This window comes from Sceloporus undulatus, chromosome 4, assembly GCF_019175285.1.
Source record: "Sceloporus undulatus isolate JIND9_A2432 ecotype Alabama chromosome 4, SceUnd_v1.1, whole genome shotgun sequence".
NCBI lineage: Eukaryota > Metazoa > Chordata > Lepidosauria > Squamata > Phrynosomatidae > Sceloporus > Sceloporus undulatus.
The window spans coordinates 25,948,346-25,963,784 of NC_056525.1; the positions used below are offsets into that span (position 1 = coordinate 25,948,346).

The window sequence follows — 15,439 nt, forward strand, 5'->3', positions numbered from 1 at the left end:
AAGAGATCTGTCCTTGATTTGGCTGCTTTAGCTTGTTCTGTTTGGTTTAGTGTCAAAACCCAGAATCACCAGAGCATGGGGATGCTGTGTGAATGTACTTTGGTTCTTTGGGTGCATCAGAAGTGTTCTGAAAGCATTCTTTTGAGCATCTGCAAGAGGGTAATGCCCTCTTTTCCCTCCTTCTTCACTCTTTGACAGCACCAGAGCACACAGATCATGGTAATTCTCAAGGGCTGTCACTGAAAAAATTTCCAGGGCAGCAAAATAAAAGAGAGGCTTCAATAATTTATCAGTTCCCTGCACTTCTGGAGCCATGAGGGCAATAACCACAAGGCCAAAGGTTTTTATGGTTTCTTCTTTTAATTGCTTGCAGCACAAGAGAGCTGTTTTTAATTAAGTGATTTGTTTGTTTCAGCTCTAATGATCACAGTGATGGAATCATTTTTCACTGTGTTACAAGGAACTGGCTTGCTGGCCTCATGGGAAAGGGTCACTTCAGGGGGTTGCCATCTTGGCGGTCTGTTGCTGATATTGAGCTATAGAGATCATTACATTTTCCTCCCATTGTGCAGTTGAAGCCAGACATAGTAAAAATGGAAATGGAATGCATGTAGCAGTACTAGGGGTGAGTGAGTTAAAATGGACAGGGATAGCCGGCTTTGACTCAAGGGTTTATCACACAGGCCCCTGGAACGGGCCTGTCGCGTTACAAAAGGGGTGTGTGATGGGAATGGAAGGTGGCACAGAATGCATCTTACCGCCCAGGAGAACGTCACTGCCTGAAGTTCCCATTACATTTCAGATGCATCCCAGAGGGGGCAGTTTTCAGGAACAAACAAACAAGCTTCATTTATATACCGTTTCATACCGCCTAAGCAGTGTCTAAGTAGTTTACAACTGTAAGCTAATTTGCCCCCAACAATCTGGGTACTCATTTTAGCGACCTCGGAAGGATGCAAGCCTGAGTCGAGCTTGAGCCCTTTTGCTGGTCTTGAACTCGCAACCTTATGGTTTTGAGTGAGTGGCTGCAGTACAGGCATTTAACCACTGCACCACCAGGGCTCCTGAAAATCGCCTCCTGGGGAACGCATCCGGAATGCGATGGGAACTTCTGGAAGCGGCATTCTCCTGTGCGGTAAGATGGGTTCTATGCCGCCTTCTGTTCCCATCACGCTCCCTTTTGTAACGCGACAGGCCCATTCCAAGGCCTGTGCGATAAACTCCTCAGACAACTACACAGTTCTACTCAGGGAATCAAAAGACACAAAGAAACTGGGTGGCTTTCATACTAAGAAAAGATGCGGCAAAAGCAATCAGAGGATACAATGCAAAGTCAGACCAAATCATCTCCATAAGGCTCCATGGAAAAGTGGGATGGCACACAATTATTTGAAACTGCCCCTGCCAGAATGGGAGAATTGCAGGGCATGGACTAACAAGACTACACATTTAAAACCCATGTTGGCAACACAGTACTAGTGTTTTATTTTTAACAACAAAAAAAGCACCCATGGGGTGTATGAATGCAATCAGAAAAATGTGAAGGGATTCTTAGTTCCTTCTGCTTCACCCCCCCCCCATAGATACATTCCTGTAGACTCATAGAATCATAGAATCATAGAGTTGGAAGAGACCACGAGGGCCATCCAGTCCAACCCCCTGCCATGCAGGAACTCTCAATCAAAGCATCCCCGACAGATGGCCATCCAGCCTCTACTTAAAGACCTCCAAGGAGGGAGACTCCACTACACTCCGAGGGAGTTTGTTCCACTGTCTGAACAGCCCTTACTGTCAGGAAGTTCCTCGTAATGTTGAGGTGGAATCTCTTTTCCTTTGGCTTACATTCACTGTTCCGGGTCCTGTTCTCTGGAGCAGCAGAAAACAAGCTTGTTGCCTCCTCAATATGACATCCCTTCAAATATTTAAACAGGGCTATCATATCACCTCTGAACCTTCTCTTCTCCAGGCTAAACATCCCCAGCTCCCTAAGTCGTTCCTCATAGGGCATGGTTTCCAGACTCTTCACCATTTTAGTCTCCCTCTGGACACGCTGAAGTTTCTCAATGTCCTTTTTGAATTGTGGTGCCCAGGACTGGATACAATATTCTAGGTGGGGCCTGACCAAAGCAGAATAGAGTGGCACTATTACTTCTCTTGATCTAGACACTATACTTTTATTTGTTTGAATTCCCCCTTTGTGATTTCCCCATTTTTCCATTTCTTATACCTTAAAACTTAGCTCAGTTGAAAGTTCCTTAGTCATCCATCCTAGTTTCTTGAGACACCTCCCATTTTCCTTTCTCACTGGAACTCTTTGAAATTGTGCCTTCAGTATCTCCCTTTTGAGAAACTCCCATCCGTCCTGAACTCCCTTCTCTTTTAGTATTTTTGACTACGGGATCACCCTCAATACTTCTCTAAGGCGGGATACAGACCGCCCAAAAAGGGCGGTCTGCTGCCGCCGCCATTTCCGCCAGTGGGAAGCCTCAGCCTCCAAATGGCGGGGCTTCCCGGTGGTGGAAAAAGAATCAGCTTTTTGCGGCATGCAAGTGATGCCGCAGTGCACCATTGGCGCACTCGCAACATCACCTGGTGCTGTGATGTGCGGACGTTAGATGTCTATTATGTCAAAATGGCAGCGCCCATGTGAACAGGGCGCTGCCATTTTGTACGTACTCTACGTACTAAGGTTGCGGGTGTCTAAAAGAGACGCCCGCAGGCAACCCTAGTACGTACAGAGTACATACTTGGATGCCCGTTTGTTCAGGGCCTAAGTTTACTGAAATCCGCTCTCCTAAAGTCTAGAATGCGTGTCTGACTATGCCTGGCTTCTCCTTTCCACTGTATAACAAACTCCAGGAGAACATGGTCACTTCCACCTAAGGATCCCACTGCTTGCACCCCATTAACCAAGTCTTCCTTGTTGGTTAAGATCAGATCTAAAACAGCTGACCCCCTTGTTGCCTCTTCACCTTTTGGACAATGAAATTGTCTTCAAGGCAACTGAGGAATTTCTAGACCTTGAGGATTTGGCTGAGTTTGAATTCCAGCAAATATCAGGATAGTTGAAGTCACCCATCACTACTACATCTCTCCTTTCTGAGTGTGTAGTCATCTGTTCTAGAAAGGCATCATCCAATTCCTCTGTCTGACTTGGGGGTCTGTAGTAGACTCCCACAATAACATCCCTGTTGTTTCCCTCCCCTTTAATTTTTATCCAGATGCTCTCCACCTGGCTTCCAGTATTGATGTCCTAGATCTCTTCACTGGTGTAAATATCTCTGACCTTCTAGAGCTTTGAAAAGTTCCTCTTTTTTTGCATGACAACATCCAGTATCACCAGGCTGTGGTGGCCATTGGGAATGCTCATTGATGGATCTGGAAAGTCCATAAAAAGGGGAACATTTCCAGTCTCTGCCTTTTACTCCCCTTGCCAGGCTCTTGATACAAATCAGGCTCCCTTAGAGAAATCCTGTTCTGGATGTGAGTGGGAGTTTTGTCTGAATGAATGACAGTGATCTGGCTAACTCTTCAGATTTTTTGTTGTTGTTGTTTAAATGGCAAGTTTGTGGCTCTGGTGTTTGCATTACAGCTGCTTGCTTGTGTGTCTGTGTGGGGGATTCTTTGTTGCCTCCTCTTCAGTGCTTAGACTGACTTTATATGTCTGTTGAATTTTGTGAGATGGGAGCTCCACGGTCTAAATTCAATGCACACATGACCCCGGGAAGGCAGATTTCCCCCAAGGAACAAAAGGGACTGAGTGATGATGTGAAACAGAAAAGTAAGCCAAAGGAAATCAAGTGAGTTGGGAGAAGCTAACATGGCCTGAGTTTTAGATTCATGAATGTTGTGCTTTTGGAGCAAAAGCTACCAGTGGCTGTGATCGGGTGCAGTCCTGATGTGGTAAAGGTATAAAGGGCAACTTCTGGAAAAAAATAAACAAGAGCCCTGTGTAATTTCAGTGGCAGCCTGTGCAACCTAGTGTGCATGGATCCAGTTACAGCTTTATTCAAAGCACTGCCAGACGGATAGGCTACAGGAAGGGGGGGGGAGGAGCAATGAATAGTCTGACTTCATCTCTTTCTTCCCTTGACAGCTGGACCATTGACTGAAAGTTGTAAGAGAGGCAGGCACTTCTGTTTTGCTAGGGATACTTACTAGCTTCCAGGAGCTGAATATTTGCCCAGAAATGAGACCTGCTCCAAGAGTGATGTTTGTGTTCTGGCAGTAACAACAGCGGTGTTGATGCGTAGAATGAACAGCATTTAGGTGATAACTTAATTTCCAGCAAGTCGCAGATGAAAACTGGAACAAAGCATTATAAGAGTGTGGTCAAAATGGCAAAAGTTATTAATGAGGAAGAGCATGCAAGCTAGAATATGCTGCAGCAGTTCACTTTTGCCTAACCCTACTGGGAAGGGCAAGATTCAACCACCCTTCCTCTCCCTTTTGCTGAGTTAAATGAGGACAAACTATTTTTAGCATCCCCTTCTTGCTGTTCTTTAATTGGCAAATAGATACTTTTTTTGTTTCAATAGACTGTTGAGAACCAATTTTTTAAAAAAATAATGAAAATGCTTTCATTATTGCGTTTGTGTATATGACCTCTAGTCACCTTTGACTTATGGCAACCTGATGAATTTGTTTTAAGATTGCTTTTTATTAACAAGTGCATGTTTTAAACTGTTTTTAATTCAGATGGCTTTTTACCTAGGGAAGCTTACATTCCCAAAGCTTAGGCAGGCTTTTACAGCTCTTCGTTTTCAAACAGTGCCTTCAGCCATGATCGATGGCAGATATTCACACACACCTAAGGATTCCCATTTATGTATTTGTGGTGCTCCAGAAATCGAGGATTTGCCTCATTATCTGCTTTTTTGCTCACTATATACTGATCCAAGAGCTAAAGTTATGGGATCTATTCTATCCAATTTACAGTCTAATACCACTTCTGAAAAGATTTTTTTATCTCCTGTCTGATATTGATTTTAAGGTAACTTATAAGGTTTCACTGTTTGCCTCAGCAGCAATCAAAATTCGGGCAAGAGTTATAGCGGACATTGCAGTTGATTGTCATGGGGATGATCTTATCTAAACTTTGAAGTTGTTTTTAATGTTGTTTTATTTAATTGTCTGGAATTTTATTATGCTTAATGTATAAAATTTGGTTGTTAGTTATTTGATGGAGCATTTTATAATTCTGAATTTCTGTCATCAGTTTTACATTTTAATCATGCGAATGGCTTTTGCCTTAAGCATTAATAAAAATTGTATTGGAAAAAAACCCCCTGTTTTTAATGTTCTTAATTCTATTTCCAATGTTGCCTTTTGTATGTTTTCTCTATGTTGCATTTGCTTTATTTTGTAAGCTTTCCTAAGTCATACCTGTAGTTTTGAGAGAAAAGGAGGGATACACATAAAAATTTAAAAAATGAATAAGAATAAGACTTGATGTATCATATCAAATGGAGGCTATTATTGCAGCCATTCTGGAGAGAGTTAATACAACATTTTTGTCATAGCCTAAACTTTCATATTTAAAGTGACATATCCTTGTCTAAAGCAATTAATGTAATATCTTTTTCCTTTCCTTTCCTTTCTAGAGCTGCAGACCTGTTATCCAGGAATCATGTCAATGAAACTGACGTTTGTCTCCCCTTCTGATGGGGGACGAATAAGCAGGAGCTGTTCCTTTGCTGGATTCAGCAACGCCCACAACCGAAAGTTAACGTGAGTTGTGCACTGATAGCCCATGAATTCCTTTTCCATTTCTGTTCCTCCAGGTGATGTATTTTTCATGGCTTAGAGCCAGATGAAATGAGGGATCATAAGTCCATGTCAGAATCAATTATTTTTTCATTTCATTTTAATTCATCAATTTTAAAAGTTAGTGGCAACCTCAACTCATTTGTATTAGGAATCCTGGAGTTGAGGAAAGGAAGTTAATTCTTTCTCTTATCACTTTTTTGGGGGGGGCGGGAGGCGGGTGTAGACATCTCTCAAACTGTTCTCCCTTATAGGTAGGGGAAAATATGCAGGTATGCAAATCTAGCCCAGGCTAAGTCTCCCTTATCCAGAATTCCAAATTCCAAAATATTCCAGAATCCAAAATTGTCCACATGGGTGGCTGAGAGAGTGATACTTTTGCTTTCTTATGGTTCAATGTACATAAATTTTGTTTCAAGTACAAAATTATTAAAAAATATTGTGTATAAAATTACCTTCAGGCTATGTGTATAATGTCTATACAAAGCATAAATGAATTTCATGTTCAGATCTAGGTTCCATCTCTATGCAAATATTCCAAACTACGAAAAACTTTGAAATCCAAAACACTTTTAGTCCCAAACATTTCAAACAAGGGAGATTCAACTTGTACCTACAGTAGTCCTATTTAATACATCTTTGTATGAATTTACAGAGAGGAAACTGACTAATGTATTCTATACCTGATGGCTGTGTCTTTACACCTGGGTCTTCCTTAGCAAGAGGGTGGATCCTATAGGGACAGGGACTATAAAAGGAGTATAAAAGTTGAGACAAGTCAATAAGCTATCTATGTCGTGTACTTTCCTTGGCTTTTGGAGATCTTGATCTAGGACTGAAATCTGCCCAGTTTTACTCATTTCTAACACATCCATCAACAGATGTCAGTGTGGGGTACAGTCAATAAAATAATTTGCCGATAGAGTTCCCAAATGTCAGGGCCTGGACCCCTGTCTCCAGTCCTCAGAGTGAGGAGTCTCGAGGTAAGAGCACTGTCTTTCCTAATTTGTAAAATTTGATGTTTTATTGGAGAGGCATCTTCTGCACAGCTGTGATTGATGCTTAATGTCTCACACCTAATGACATCCGGATCTTCCTCTTGTAACATCAGCCAATGCTCACTCCCTGTGACATCACAAGGGATCATTCCTAAGTCTCAGGTTTTGGAATCCCAGGGCCTGGGATAGTCCTGACTTTGCAACCCTACTTACCAACCAACAAAATTGTCTTCTCCCTCTTCTTTAGTCTGCCATACCTACATCCGCTTGAGCCTTCAGTGGATTCTGTCTTTCCAGAATGGAAATCACAATTTATCTAAACTATAATATAAAATATATTAATATAAAATATATTAATTTCTGTTACATTCTTGCCCATAACTTTCACTTTTCCAGTTCTGGCACCTGCTAGCTCCATCATCCTGAAGCTTTCTGGTTCTTCAAACCCCTCTGTCCTTTCTCTTTTGCTGCCTTTGATGACCATCCAGAATGGATGCAACCCTGACCTACACTGAATGGTGATAACTCTCCAGGATTTCAAGCAGTGGCCTTTCTCAGCCCTGTCTTTTGAACCTGGGACTAGTTTTGAGCAAAGCATATATTCTTCCACTGGACTGTAGCCCCACTTAATTGTTTAAACTATGACATTCAAAGAAAAGACATGTGCCATCAAAATAGCTTCAGTTTGTTGTGACCCTAATAATGGGAGACCTGCATTGCAAACTCAGGGACATGACTTCCTTCACTGAGCAAATCCACCTATAATGCACTCTTCCTCTTTTCATACTTCTTTTTACTTTATTGAGCATTTACTTTACTTTACTGAGCATTTACTTTACAAAGCACACATGTTCAGGGAGCATTTGCACTTGATTTGCTGGCAGACCCATTTACAGTGGGACCTTCCCATTTGTGGGGGTTTAGTTGTGGGGGGGGGGGGGCTTCAGACAGGGAAGCTATAGGGGAGCTCAAGATCATATTAGTCTAAAGATGGCAATGTATATGAACCCATGGGAACACACTGCCATTAGCTAATATGGGGTGGGGAAATCCACAGGAGCTCCAGTCTGCGGATTGTTAGCCCACCAATATAGCATGCCCACTGTATTTTGTCTTCTTGGCAGTCCACAGTATCTGTAAAACTCTTCTCTAGCACCACATTTCAAATAAGTTGATATTTTTTTTGGTCACTTTTCTTCATTATCCAGCTTTCTCAGCCCTATGTAGAAAAAAGAAATACTGTGTCATGCATGATTCTGACTTTTGATATTTCATGATATATGTTTACAATTGAGGGTCTTATCTAATACAGTAATACAGATGGGGAGAAATTTGTTTGATTGGTGTTTGATATGAACCAACCTAATTCACACTTCTTGAATAACTATGTGAACTAGGTTGCAGCTGTCTTTTTTTAAATTAGTATTTATTAGTATTTTTAAATTTTACAATACAAATTATAACACATTCTTCATACAAATATATGCTTTTACACTTTACTTATTTTATACTAAATATCACCTCAGTGCACTCCTTCCCCGGAGCCATTCCCATCCATATACTCCAACCAAAATTTTAATTCATCTCATGAAGGTAATTTTCCATCTTCTTTTCTTAATACTTTTTCAATAATTTTTTCCATATTTCATCAAAATAATTTCTTTTCCATAATCCTTTTTTCATTTTCAATTTACATGTTAATTTATCATTAATCGCTATTTGCCAAACTTCTTTATACCAATCCTCCAGTTCCATCTTTATTTTCATTTTCCAACTTCTTGCTATAGTTAATCTCGCTGCTGTAAGCAAGTTTGTTACAAGATTTCTTTCTTCTTTTTTCCTTTCTACATCATTATGTAGTGATAACAATACTATATTTGGTTTTCTATCGATTTTTATATTGATAATATTTTCTATTTCTAATATTACTATTTCCCATTTTTTTATATATGTACATTGCCACCACATATTTATATATGATCCTAGTTCATTACATCCTCTCCAACAATATTTTGAATTATTCATACCTATAATATGTAGTCTCACTTGGTGTCAAATACCATTTCCAAATCAGTTTATAATAATTTTCCTTAATTCGTACCGATAGATTTTTCAAATGTCTTTGTTCCCAAATTTTATTCCATTCATTTTTACAAAATTTACATCCTAATTGTTCTCCCCATATTTCTTTCCAAGTATTTTGGTTTATTTCTTTTCTTTTATTCTCCATTAATATTTTATAAATTTTGCTAGTTATTCCTTCCATATTTTCATTTTCCTCTAGTTTTCCTTTCTGAATTATTTGTTCAAATTGTGTATATTTTTCCTTTCTATATTCTTTTTCTTCCAATTTTTAAACCACCATGACACTTTTATTTCACTAAGTTTTATATTTTCTTTTCCTATCTTTAATTCTATCCAACTTTATATTTTATCTATCTTCATTTCCTTTAATTCCTTATCTAGTAAATTTCTTAAATTCTTTGGGAATGACTTTACCATTATTATTGGTACTATCACTGAATGTTCATTCAATAATCCTTTTTTATATTTGTTCCATATTCGTAGTATATTTTCCATAAATGAGTTTTCAATTTCCTTAATTTCTTTCCTACAATATTCTTTAAAGAAAATATTCCCTGTTTCCATATGTATTTTTTCTTTTCCTGTGTCTAACCAGTCCAAACCTGATATATCTAACATACCTTCTATTACATCTCTTAATTGATTGGCCTCATTATATCCCTTTATATTTGGGAGGCCTAACCCTCCCATTCCCTGGGATCTATACCAAAATTGTTTATTTACTCTAGTTCTTTTCCGCCATTACAGTATACAATTAATAACTGTTGCAACTTATTTGATTCAACTTCTGATATTTTTAATGGTATCATTCTGAATAAACATTTTAATTTTGGCAAGATTTCATTTTAACTAGTGCTATTCTTCCAAATCATGATAATTTGATTTCGTTATTTTCTACCAATTTTTTTTCAATTTCTTTCTGTAGTACAATCAAATTTTCCCTTCCATTTTGTTTAGCTCCTTCGCAATATTTATTCCTAAATATTTTATATTACTTTTTATTCTTATCTCTAAATCTTTTTGTTTTGCAAACTCTAATTCTTCTTCTTTTGTATAATTAAATAACATCATTTCTGATTTGTTCCAATTAATCTGAAGTCCTGTCATCTCACCAAATTAAGTTCAAATGTTCTTTTATTTTCCCCATTTTTTCTTTTAAATCTCTAATAAAGTATCATCAGCAAATAAACTAATTTTATGTTTTCCCCCCAGTCCTATTCCTTCCAAACATTTATCCTTCCTTATAACATTTGCTAGCATTTCTATCACCATTGCAAGTAATATTGGTGAAAGTGGGCATCCTTGTCTTGTACCTCTCATTACTTTTATTTCATTTGTCATTCCATCATTTACTATTACTTTAATTGAATTATTATAATATAATTAATCTATTAATCCCTTTATTTTCCCCCCATACCAAACTTTTTCATAATTATTTTTAATGTTGGCCATTCCACACAGTCAAATGCTTTAAATATATCTAATGCCAAGATCCCTGCTTTGGATTTTGTTATCACCATCACATGTATATTTACTCAAAATTCTACCTACTAAATTCGACATTTGTCTTCCTTTCACAAATCCACATTGATCTTTCCCTATATATTTATACATACATTTATTCATTCTATTTGCTATTATTGCTGTTAATATCTTTGCATCCTGATTTATTAATGATATAGGTCTATATGACCCTGGATCTGTTAAATATTTATCTATTTTTGGTATTAATGTTACTAATGATTGCTGCCATGATGCTGGAATTTTCTCTCCATTTATTATTCCAGTCTATAACTCTAACAATTTTGGAACTAATATTTTTTCAAACACCTTATAATATTCAGGTCCCAAACCATCCAGTCCTGGAGTTTTCCCATTTTTAAATTTCTTAATTACTTCTATTATCTCTGCCTTTTCAATGGGGTTTTCCAATAATTCCTGATCTTTTCCCTTTAATATTTGTCCCCAATTTTTTACTACATACTTTTCTATTTGGTCTAATGGATTTTTTCCTGCTTGATATAAATCTTTATAAAATTCTTCAAAAATTTTTATTTGTTCTTTCATCAATCTATACATCGTCCCAGCTTTATTCTTCACTATATTTATCACACTTTCCATTTTCTTTTTCTGGGTCACAGCTGTCTTTTCAGTTTTTCCACTTCTCAGAATTTTGTTCCACAGTTCTCACAGTTAAAAAGTATCAAAATATGTACATTAGAAAAACACAAAATCCACACATGAGGGAAAATGCACATAAAATGTATGTATTTCTTCTATTATATCCATTTATATATGTTTCCCTGCAAAGATGTATGTATGTATGTACAAAACCAGACAATGGAAAAAAGGTGAGGGGATTGCATGAATTTATCTTTGGACATGTAACAAAATTGAAAGCCAGTATAGAAGCAGGCTGAAATGAAACTTAGGCCCCATACAGACAAGTCAAAATAAAGCTGCTTCGGGTCACTTTGGAGCTATGCTGTTTAAATGATGCATGCGTCCTAAGAGTCTGGAAGCTGCACCAAAGCTGCGTGCCACGCCACGCCACGCCCCCAACCAACCCTAGCCCGTTATGGGCACACATACCGGGCCTCTGTGTCCTTTCATTGGATCCTAGTTTATACTGATAAAAATGCAATGGAATGTGAGCTGACACATAAAATACAAAGACCTGCATCTTAGCCTTTTAAGATGGCAAGCTAAAGAATTGTACAGAGAAGCATGCATCTGAAGCAGTCATTAAAATTAATCATCTGTGTCTTAATAAACATTTACCACACTTATAGTGAGATCCTATTCACACTGACTTAGCAGCAGGTCCTCCAGAGTTCACCAAGCTTTGCAGCTGTAGCATATTCTCTAGCATTTCATAGATGAAAACTGGGACGTGTGGCTAAGCAAATTAAGAGTGTGATCAAGATCATAAAAGTTATTAACATGGAAGCCAACACAAACTTGAAAAGGCTGCAGCACTTTGCTTTTGCCTGAGCCTTTGGAGAAGGGCAATATTCTGCCCCCACCTTCCATGCTGAATTGAGTACAAACTATTTTTGCACTTTGAATTCATTTTGCCGCAATTGAAGAAAGCTGAGGACAAAGGGGGAGAGAGAAATTTTAACAGCTGAAAAAGGGGGACAACAGAATATTAATCAGGGCTATCCTTTCTAAACTGAGACAGTTGAAGGGTATGAATTAGCATGGAGAAGGGCATGGGTCTCATGACAGTCCATGCTTTTGTGCCTCCAAGTGCTATTTTTTTAAAATAGTATTTTTATTAGCTGTTCATGTTTAATTGATATATTACAAGAAAGTAAAGACAATTCCAATCAAACTGCCTTGGGGAAAATGTTTGATAATTGGTTGGGAACAGGGGCTACAACTGAAAAAGCTCTGCCTGTGATTTAGATATATAAATCATGACACAGATTCAAGGAGGAGAAAAAGGATAAGCTATCGTCCAGATGGGGTTGGGTACCTCACCCCAAGCTGTTAAGTAATGTTGCTCAGTTTTCATAACAGCACTAAAGAACAACTGACATTCATGACATGCAAGATTGGCAACCAGGAAGTATCTGTTAACAAGTTTTTGACTTATCTAAATAGCCAGCAAAGTCATTGATTTCAGTTAACTTAGCCACATGTTCCTCTGTAAAATGAGCATATTGTCCATATTTATAAATTGTATGATGCACACATTTCTGTCATTATGAAGGGCATCTTATTCAGTCTATAAAAAAAGAGAAGCTTCCCAGTTCTCAAACAGGGGATTTCTCTTATAATAATGATACTGCCAGTCCTATAAGGGACAAGATTTCTGTATCTCACATAAGGGACATCCTTCATGGTTGGACAAGGTACACATACCTACTTAGACCATGGGCTTCTTATAGGGAGAAAGAAGGTAGTCTCCTGGTCTTGTTTCACACACACATCCTCTAATATCTGTTGATTTCCACATCCATTAAAATCTGAACAAAATCCAGCTAGCCAACTGCCAAAAAAGACATTTGAGTGATGAGTTGCTGGTAGACATAGCTCTGAAAGTGGGGAGGGGGAGAAAATAAATCAAGTAGTGAATTGAATAAACAGATTGGAACCTGAAGTACATAGTGGGAGTTCTTACAGGGAAGGACATGATCAGGGAAAGGAGTCAAACAGCTGTTTCTAGGCCCAAAGCACCTCCAGCAGGGTAAGAATGCTATGAAAGAAGTGAGTTTACATTTCCCTGAAGGTTATTCAGTTACTTTCAGCTGTAAAGCATTTAAAAAGTATACACATACACAATAAAGTCTTTGTGTACTTGGGCAGTTGAGTGTGGGGAGCTTGTAACATCAGCTTAGTTTGCATCAGAATTAGGCTCCAATGCTTCCAGAAAACAGATGCTGTTATTATTTATGACTCATACATTGATTTTAGGCAATGTTTATTATATGGATGTCAAACTGCATGGTCTCTAACGTTTTGCAAGAGATACAGGCCATGTGCCAAAATAGTATTAAATGTCTCAGCCAACTGAAATCAATAAGGCAAACCATCCTTAAGGCTTCATTGGGGTCACAGTCTTTGTAGAAGACTTTTCATTTCTTTGATTAGTTGTCTTTTTACACTGTCATCAAAAGTAACTGATTCTAATCCTTCTTAAGTAGAACACCACAGGGTAATAAATACTTATTTCCATCTAGTTCATACATTTTCCCATCCATTTCCGCATAGCCAGTTCAATGAGCCTGGTAGGCCACTATGATGCAGATGCATAGGAGCATCTTTAAATACCAAATACAATGGCCGGAATCCTGCATGTAAGTTGTGTCTTTGTAAGTGAACCTATGTATGCAGGAATTAGAATTGGTCAGTTTTGTAAAGTCCATATCCAGCAGAGAGCTGTTGTTGAAGTGCATCTTCAAGTCATTTCCAACTTACAGCTACCCTAAGGCAAGCCCATTGTATTTTTTATTTGGCAAGATTTATTCAGATGAGGCTTGTCATTGCCTTCCCCTGAGGCTGAGAGCATGTGACTCGCCCAAGGTCACCCAGGAATCAAATCCTTGTCTCCAGTGCTATAGTCCAACACTCAAACCACTATACTAGGCTGGCTCATCTCAATAGCAGGCTGATATTACGTTATTATGTAGCAAAGCCAGTAAAGTGCTGAACTTGCATTGTGCATGATTAGCATCATACACTGATGTGCATTGGTGCTGGTGCATCTTTACAATTCATTAACAGGATTTTATCACCTCTGCTACTTAGGTAAGTATAGGTAAAGTTACATTGGGTAAAGGTTGGTGTAGGATTCTGGTGTATATTTATGTAAATATGAATACCAACATCAGAATCATTCATACCATAGTATTTCATCTTTCTATGTATGGGTGTGACAGCTGAACAATGAAGAAAACTGACAGGAAGAAAAGCCATTTGAAATCTGGTGCTAAAGGAGAGTTCTACAGGTACCATGGGCTGCTAAAAAGACAAATGAGTGGGTCTTACAGGAAATCAAATCTGAATTTTCACTAGAGGAGAAGATGTCTAAACTAGAGCTGTCATCTTCTGGACATATGAGTTGATGTGACTTAATGGAAAAGATGATAATACTTGTTAAAGTGGTCCGTAGGAAAGAGGAAGACCACACTGCAGGTAGATTGATTCAATCAAGTAAGCAACAGCTCTGAGTTTGCAGGTCCTGAGCAGAGGACTTGGAGGTCTCTCATTCACAGGGATGCCATATATTGAGGCTGACATCCATCTATCCATTTATCCATGGACTTCCATGCATGTTTTTTTCCTTCTTGGGACTTCATCACATGTGGCTTTTAAACCACTATTCAAGTTGGATAATAACACCTTTAGCCAAACAGATCACACAACTTCAGCTCCCTCTTGTCACTACCTTGGCCTTGAAGTGTGATTAGCCCACACTTTGCCATTGATGAAAAAAAAAAGTCAATAAAATCCAATAGCACTGGTATAGTGCTAATCCTTAGGTGCAGTGAATTATTCCTATGGCAATTCTGGGATCACATGGTAATGTGGTTCAGAGTTTGAGGGACCAGAAACAGCCTAATTACACTGACATAGGGACATGCAGTAGGGAATGCTCCCAAAGCATATGTCATCAGTGTGATTACGGCGAGAATGGGGCAGTGTGATAAAGCCCTTGGATCAGGGCAATTTAGCTTGTTGATCTAAAAATGACCTCTTTAAACTGGGCAGCAAAATGACAGAAGAAGTTCTTTGTACAAAATGATATTCATTGGGGCAAAAATTCCTACCACATAAATGCTGATGTGGTCTGAATTTGAAATCTTGGAGACTTGGAGGTGAACTCATAGAAAAGATCAGGAGTGTGCAGATGGCAGTGTTGGGAGTGATTAGGGTAAGGATCTGAAAATGAAGCTGTCAGTAACACAATACCATTACATAGATTGTACAACCATCTTTGGCACACTGTGTATCATTACTAGTACTGTAGCAGCACTGGAAAATGTACATGAAAAGCCAGCAAAGTGATTAAGGGATTCTTGCACCTTACTGGTGAAGAAAAACTAGAGCATCTGGCAGCATTTGACAATGAGCTCTGCTGT

General features: G+C 38.5%; 1 protein-coding gene across 5 annotated transcripts in view; it reads left to right on the forward strand.

The window, feature by feature from the left end:
- The window catches only part of RIPOR3 (RIPOR family member 3), a 152,824-nt gene that overhangs the window by 70,809 nt on the left and 66,576 nt on the right, over positions 1-15,439 (forward strand). For all 5 annotated transcript variants that reach the window (XR_006103421.1, XM_042462173.1, XM_042462172.1 and 2 more), the window contains one exon: positions 5,604-5,730. Coding sequence is in view for 4 of the 5 variants with exons in the window: in XM_042462173.1 (XP_042318107.1) it covers positions 5,630-5,730 (101 nt within the window). In the remaining variant the exon portion in view is untranslated. The remainder of the gene's footprint in view (positions 1-5,603; positions 5,731-15,439) is intronic.